An 8,419-nucleotide genomic window follows, 5' to 3' on the forward strand; every position below is an offset into this window, starting at 1 on the left:
AAGACACAAACTGAAACTTTCTGGGAGAAAAACCTTTCGCTCTGTTCTTATATGACCTCGGAAAACACTCAATTTTTGTTCTAAGGCTCCAGATTCAAGTCTTAGTGAATACAATACAATGCTTATTTTGGAAAGTCAAAAATAGAGTTTTAAAACACCAAGATGGCAACATTAAAAACACTCAGCTCAACTGTTCACATCAGGATTTCAATTAAAAAGAAAAGCATTACAGCGGCTACATTCACACAATGTAAGCCACGATCGTTACAGACACCATCGTTACAAAAGTAAACTGAAAGTAGTCATGAAAAACATTTTACTCAGCTTAAATAAATAATAACATCTGCATTAATGCTATTTTTATGAGACTAGGATGTCCATATGGCTGTATTGTGCTTTTCTGAACTTATTTTCAATCTGACCCAGACAATAAAGTTACATTATATACCCATGCATTATAGTTCATAGTTTAAAAAACTAAAATAAGGGCTCAAAAAGATAAAAAACAAAACAAAACCCAACTTCAAATAAAGACATGGACAAAAATAATGCTAATTTTCTTAATACACGGTTGAATTTAAATCCATACCTGTTTCATAAGCTTGTTACATGTTTGTATGAAAAACTGAACAGTTCAACGAGTAAAAATATTTGATTCCTCACAGAAATACAGGAAATTAGAAATACTAAAGTCTCTGCACTGCTGAATAAATGCAGTTATTTTACAGCTGATTTGTGTTAGGACAGATTTATCCATGCATATCATAAACTCAGCTTAGAGATTGCGTTAATCACAAAACTGTGATATATTAAAAAAATAATGTGCCACAATCTTAACTTTTTATTTAGTGGGATGTGTGAATACTTGTTAAGAAAAGAAAAGAAAAGAAAAGAAAAGAAAAGAAAAGAAACAAGTTAGACTTCAAATGTTTAAAAAAATGGCATTAAAAATAACATTACTACAGTGGACATGCTCTTCACCATCATATACTTTCATTGTACTTCTCAGAGCTCATGTAAAATTATTCTTCTGTCATTTAAATTTTTTTAAACGAGGGTTAATACTAATGTGTGGGAATAATCATCTTGTTTAAACTCCAAGCAGAATATGAGCAGACTGAGATGATGACATTAAAGAGACATTTAAGTATTAACTCCAGGCAAGGTTTAAATCAGATTTAGATCTCCACGAGGCTGAAGTGGTTTAATAAAACGATGTCACGCTGCCCTCTTGTGGCCAAAGATGGCACCATAGTAACATATGCCCTTTATTTGTTCCTCTGTGTTCCTTTAAAATACCATAATCTATAAAGTAGGATAAGAAGATAAGAAATTCAAATAGCAATCAGTATTTTGTTAAATAAATTTAATATCAGTTTTTAGTGCTTTTGCTTGAGTTATATACTTTGCTTCGATTTGGCCCAAAACAAGCTGTGTGTCACTTTTATTATCAGGAAATTTTTAATGAGCAGTTTTTTAAATTCCTTACATTTTATTTTAAATAATGATTTAACTGAAAAAGATTTTATTATTAAGAACGAACATTAGAGCTACAGCTGTTGTGTGATCACGCATCACTACAGATGAGGTGTTTGATGGACGTGTTTTTGCTGCTTGTTTGAACGTTTGCTGTCGTTTACTTTGCAGCGACTTTATCAGCTCTTCATCAGAAAAACTATTCACAGGAAATTCCCCAGAGTGTTCCTCTGATTGTCCTCACCAAATTCAGTGCTTCAAAAAGCATTTCAGTACATTTCTTGTACTCTGGCTTTGGGAGGAAATATTAGACTTTTTTTTCTGATTAAAACTAGATCTAAAAAATCTTTTAAAAAAGAAGTTAAGTGATAGAATACACAGCAGAACTAATTATTAGCTTTAATGATTTCAAAAGCCGTTCTCTATGGGATATCAGATGCTTCTGAAAATGTCTAATATTACACACTCATTACTTTGACACACCCTGATGTTTAAGCTGCACTGACAGCTCAGGGAAAAGCTTTAATTGTGTCTTATTTTTTTCCTCTGGTAGAAGAGGTCGGGCATGTGATCGTCTCTCTGCAAATTAACTCACTAATAGCTCTCCGTGCTTTTAAACTGAGATGTATGCGTCTCATTTCTCACAAAAACAAAAACAACTGTTTGTGTAAAACCTGTTAACCAGCACAGTGACTGTAGTCTGGGCTCTACAGCTTTTTAGTTTTTAAGGTAACCTGATTCATAGTTTTTTATTTTGTTTGGAGGTTTTTTGTAGCTTTGTCAGATTTTGAATCCCATGAAATATCAGAACCAGTGATGAAATGGTTGAAATACAAAAGCCTAATATAAGGTGCAATCAGATGCTGAGTGAGTAGAACCATTTTAGATAAATAAAACCATACCTGATTTAAATTCTGGAACACTTTTAAATCATTGTTTGCCAGTCCTGTTTTGACAACTTAAATTGCTCTTCTGCGATTTTTCACCAGCTTTTTTCAAACTGACCTAAATTTCATTTCAAGTATCATCAGTAGTAATCTGATCTTGGTATCCACATATGACCCAGTGTCCAAGCATTATTAGCAGGTAGTTATATAGCAGGTGGTTTGCATTCAAGCAAACCGCCTGAGCTGTGGTGCATGCTATCCTGGGCCAGCATACTGAGTATTTTAGCCACAGTAAAACAAACATTCACCACCTGCCTTAATCTTATGATTTGGCTCCCTGCTGCTCAGTGCTCTTTCTCCAAAAATTAAGGAAATCACACAACACTAGCAGAGGTATCTCAGTAGGTCGAATGGCTCATCTACCAGTTCTACCAAAAAGATCAGGCTACTCCATTGGGTGAATGAGGCTTGTAGTAAAATGTGATTTAAGTGTCCAGTTTAATGGTCAGAATGCGACTTCCAGGGAGTCATCAAAATAAGGCATGGCCGTTCCCAAGGAAATTGTATGTATATGGGTAAATTAGCCACATTTAATCAGGTATGGTTCTTTTTTTATTGATTGTGTTGCAAAACTTTTATCATTACTTATGCCAAATATCCCCATGATTGTCTAAAAACTTTAAAAAAAACAAAAAAAAACACACACACACACACACAGTTTATGATGTGATGTAATATCTGCATCCTTTGTTCAGGGTCAAAAACTGAAGTGAAAAACTACTTTTAAAACATTGTTTTTATAAGTCTTAAATAATAATTTAAGGATTTTTAGGAAGTCTCGTTGGTTTTGTCATTTTCATGGGATTCAGAATAAAGAGATCAAGGCTATTGTTACATTAACTATTGATAATTTCTTTGTGGACTAGAGATACTTGAGAAGGTTCACTATCAGCTTAAAACTGGGAACAGGTATTTTTTAGATTATCAAAAAAACCTTAAAACTACAAATCAAAATTAGGAAGCAAAGCACAATTCATATGGACATCTTTTACATTTTTCAAAACACTTTCCCTCCCCTGTTTGTGACATCGTCTCACCTGCATTGTGTGTCTCATAACTGCCACCGCATTTACCCAAAGACTTCATGATTAGAGTGATAGCAGTGTTGTGTTTGGAGAATATTTCAAGTGCCACTCTGACCCGGTTTTCATCTTTCCATACAGCAAAAAGCCAAAGAGACCTCAGAGACAGAGACAGCAGAATAACCGACTAAAACCTCTGACTCTCGCCTACGATGGGGACACGGACATGTAGTCCTCCACGAGCTGCTTCACCCAGCACTTCACCTGTCACAGAGACCCACTTCATCACGCCATTACAGTGAGCGACATGGATGTTTTCAGCGTGAATGGACACGTCACGGAGCGCAGAAATGACAGGAAATCCTCTTAGCAGAGACACTGGTGGGGTTTAACCATTTCAAGTAGAGCTTCATTCACTCCTTTTTTGTTTTCTCGAATATTTTCTTTTTGCAGAGCTATTATGACCTCCAGCGTGTTCAAAGAAATGCCTTTTTTTTGCCCCCTACACACCAGTATTTCTGTATTGAAAGACTTGTTTGAGACACTGGAAATGCTGGGCACAGAAGACAGAACCAGCTCTCCTGCTGTCTTTGAACATGGCAGCACAGGCTCCAGCTCTTCCCCCGCGCTTTTTCTGCTTGTCCCTAAAAATGCTGAGTAGCTGGAGGCTTAGGATGCTCTGACGGTTCGCACGTTGCCAAAAGTCACCGCAGGGAAGAGGAGGAGGGAGAGGAAAATCTCCATAAAAAGGTTTGGATTCCTTTTTCTCAATCCTCAACTGGGTTTTGACTCAAATCTCTTTTACGGTCTTGAACAAAAGGGAGGCATTACTTCTCTCTCTCTCTTTTTTTTTCGGCTTGATTCAGAGGCACACAGGCCTGTGTTTGTGGGATAAACCGATCTGTATGATGCTGATGGAGGAGTAGCCTGCAATCAGTTGTTCATGGAAACTACTGCCTGCCTGCCTGCTTGCCTCCACCCTTGCTTTGTTTCAGGCACTACATTGCACTATATTAGTGCAGCATGATATGCACATGTGACTTCTACTTTCTATTGCCATAAAACACTGCCTCTTCCACAGACAAAAAAAAACAAAACAAAAAAAAACAAAGCAGAGGAACAGCTTCAGTCAACATGAGAACATTACAAGGGAAGCAACAGCGACAGGAAGGGACGTTTAGACGTGTCACGTTCGACAAAACAGGTGTGAATCTCAAGTAAATATATGTATAGATTTTATTTCTCACAACAGACTTTTTGGTTGTAGTAAAGTCGCTTTTGTGGTTTGTAGATTTCGTCTGGTGTCACCACTTTATTTCTGCCCAGATGCAACTACGATATCAGCAGGTATTAACTCATCGCCTGCTTTACAAGTTCTTTTTTAAATACTTTTTTTTTTTTACTCTTTACATACAACAGTTCATGTGCAAACACTCAAATTTTGCAGTAAGTAATAAAAAAAATGGACACTGCAAAATTTTAATCATTCATGTCATGCAAATGTCGTTTCTGCCTTACTGACGATAACTGAATACTAACAGTCCTCTAATACAGTTTAATACTTGAATGGGGCAAACGTCGACACTACAGTACGTTTAGACAAAAAAACAAAAAAACAACGAAATTTTCTTTCGAGGTTAGGTAGATGGATCGAACCAGTTTTTAAACTTTTTCATGTAGTAAGTATTATAGGTGCTCTATTGTTTTCAGTCACATGAAACGAAGACAAAATATTAAAAAGAAAACAATCTGTACAAACAAAAAGTATACAATATGTTAATATAAGAGAACACGCTTCTGAGTTCAACGTAAAAGCAAACTGGTGTGGAGAATGTTTACTTCTTTTTGTTGGATTTGTAAATAACAGCAATTTTTTTATTTTTTGGAGAAAAAAATGAAAGTATGTGTACATTTATTTTGTATTGCACAGAAAACGTTTAGTTTGAATATTGCAAAGTGGGTGTATGATATTGCTGATTGTTGTTATCATGATGCAAGTTGTATGTTGTGACAAACAAACAAAAAAGAAAAGCAAAAAGAAGCGGAAAAAGATGAAGAGTCGGTCATTTTGTACAGGTTGTTTATATGTATGGGAAGAAATACTAAAAATAAATGCGGACACGGTTGTAAACACACAAAGAGAAAAGTTATGGAGTCCTTTTTTTTATTACTTTCTTTATATGTTCATTAAGGAAGAAAACCTTCAAATAAAAATACTTAAAACTGGTGTTAAAGGAGTTGGAGGCTGGATTTTGTATTAGAGAGCCATCATCACAGCCATCCCCCTTTGCTAGCACTCTAATGGCAATAACACACTTCAGTGCATAAACTGTACAAAAGAGATGGATATAGCCACCTTAAACTTACTCACTGGTTTCAACAGCTGTTTTAGACTCTACTTTCAGTCGGGCGAAGCTTCTAGGTCTGAAAACTCCAAAAGTACCTCAAACCAGTATTCTTTTTAATGGCCACTGGGGGGCGATACCTGTTTTGCAAAATGCCTTCAGGTCCAATGGAAATATATAGGAAAACCCTCAGATTTGACCACTGACCACTATCCTGCCAAATTTTGATCTCTGTCGCTCATATCGGGTCCTGTTGTTCTTTCGGCTGTGTTAGGGCTCACCACAGTAGGTCATCTCACCCTATCCCCTAGCATCCTGTCCCACCAGCTCCAATGTTCTCCTTCACTACATCCACGAATCTTCGCTGTGGTCTACCTCTTCTTTTAATCAAAAATATCCACCATCCTCTGCACAAACCATTTCAGCCTTGCTTCGATAAAGAAGTATAATTTAACATTTGCTGGGAAACTTACTGCACTTAAAGTAAATAAGAATCCAACTCTAACAGTATCTTTACTACACCTGTCTTTCCTCTGCTCCTCTTTGTCTGCGTAAAAGATAAATGTATGTTTATGTTTATACTTATTTAAGAGGGATAATGCATATTAATTAACAAGACTCTCACATGTCAAATTTAGCCACACAGGCTAATTTTCCTACAGTCCCTGGATGTTTCAGGGTCTGAAAGGTGAAGCCTACGCATACGCAGGGCCTTAAACACAGATATCTGTAGTCATACTGACTAAAACATGACACCCATATAAATCTTATCCAGGGACTTCATGGCAACTATATTCACCTTTTATATCACCTGTGGTTTTATTGAACATGACCTCAAATGAGTGACTGAGCCAATAAACCCATTAGGGAATTGTTAACTGGGGTCTAAGCCATTGTCCTATAGGACCAACGTCGTTATTCTGCCCCCTGGTGGCTAGAATGTAGGTTGCAGGAACAATGAGGAAATGTGGTGAAACAGAGAACAGAGGAGAGCAGAGAGACAACAACATACCTTTACACTGAGCTGAAATGAAACAGGGGCACATAAAGTAGGTAAATATTTTACCCTCTTAAGATATTAAAACACTCCGTAATCTGTTTTGAGGAAGTATGACTCTCTTTACTCCATCAGATCTTATATAACAAATAGTTGTGTATATACAGAGCGGCCGAACTACACATAACTAGCTCACTGGGATTGTGTCCATTAAAAGCAATAAATCTTTTCTCTTATTTAAATGGTAAATGGCCTGTATTTATATAGCGCCTTTCTGGTCCCTAAGGACCCCAAAGTGCTTTACATATCCAGTCATTCACCCATTCACGCACACATTCACACACTTTGACAAATTATTTGACAAAAGGCTACATTTTACTGTTTTTCTTGACAATTTCATGATCAAAAGTGATGCTTGAGTAAACATACACTCATTTAAAAATTGGGTAGATAATAACAATGGTATATATATATATATATATATATATATATATATATATATATATATATATACATATATATGTATATATATATATATATATATATATATATATATATATATATATATGTATGTATATATATATATATATATATAGTGCATTGTGTTCAAATGTAGAAAATGTAGAAAAAAGGACGAAACTAAGGCTTGAACAAGAAACAATATGTTTGTGTGTTTTAGTTAAATTCTTAGCAGTCTAATTAGTTTGTAATTTTTTGATTCTGACAAGATTAATATTAATCTGAGTATTTTTTGGTAGAAGTGCACACTTTCTAAATTACAGTGTTTTTCTGCAGCATGAACTCTTACAGAAATTTCTCAAACATAAGCTTAGGTCCGCCAGAACCCAGAAATAAAAAGTAAATAAAGAGTTTTACAATTTCAAATCTATTAATTTCTTCCTAAGACTTTTATTTAAATTAAAATGTGCATTCAGTGTCTTGTGTTTTCGTGGAGATAAGTAATTATGGAAATTATGCTTGTAAATTTAATAGCCGTCCTCTTTCATTTCCCATGGTTCTGTGAGAAACTACATTATATTAGTTACGAAGCATTAAATGGAGAAAATGTGAAGTCAGGCAGAAAACTGGTCCAAATCAACAACTGCAGAGACGGGTTAAATCAAGCTTCCTGTTTCTCCGCTGCAGTTAGATGAGAACGGGACTTCTGTCTGAGCCCGTTCATACAGTGACGACATAAATCTGAAATAACAGGTGACACATAAATGATTTGTTAGTGTAAAACTCTCAGTAACTCTCTTTAACAGCTGGATGTTAAGCTAATTGCAAACATTACTCAAGTGGGAGTAAATTGGGCTTTTCTTCGCGTATTAATACATTTTTGGTGCAATACAGAGTCTCCTGCATTTGCTCAAAATATTAAAGGAAAACGTTACCCATCATTTTAACAGTTTTGAATAACAACAGTGCTGCATTTGCTGTTTTCTTTACATAGGTTAATTCCAACAAATGACACCATCACACACCACAAGCACAGCAGTCTTTATAAAAGTAGCTTAAATTATTGAAACAGCTGTTTTTTATTGTTTTGTTTTTTATAATTGCTAAATTAACTGAAAGATTTAACCACAAGATGGCAGATTTTTCCTCCTAGTTACATCTGAATTATTTCTT

At 35.5% G+C, this 8,419-nt stretch overlaps 1 protein-coding gene and 1 long non-coding RNA gene across 6 annotated transcripts in view; one reads left to right on the plus strand and one right to left on the minus strand.

Annotated features, from left to right (window-relative positions):
• The window catches only part of thsd7ab (thrombospondin, type I, domain containing 7Ab), a 189,115-nt gene extending 183,531 nt beyond the window's left edge, over positions 1 to 5,584 (plus strand). For all 5 annotated transcript variants that reach the window (XR_003222220.1, XR_003222219.1, XM_005455116.2 and 2 more), the window contains one exon: positions 3,587 to 5,584. Coding sequence is in view for 3 of the 5 variants with exons in the window: in XM_005455115.2 (XP_005455172.1) it covers positions 3,587 to 3,677 (91 nt within the window). In the remaining 2 variants the exon portion in view is untranslated. The remainder of the gene's footprint in view (positions 1 to 3,586) is intronic.
• LOC102081983 (uncharacterized) overlaps positions 1 to 8,419 on the minus strand; it is a 58,351-nt gene that overhangs the window by 18,843 nt on the left and 31,089 nt on the right. The gene's annotated exons all lie outside the window — the stretch shown is intronic.

Source organism: Oreochromis niloticus, linkage group LG11, assembly GCF_001858045.2.
Source record: "Oreochromis niloticus isolate F11D_XX linkage group LG11, O_niloticus_UMD_NMBU, whole genome shotgun sequence".
Lineage (NCBI taxonomy): Eukaryota > Metazoa > Chordata > Actinopteri > Cichliformes > Cichlidae > Oreochromis > Oreochromis niloticus.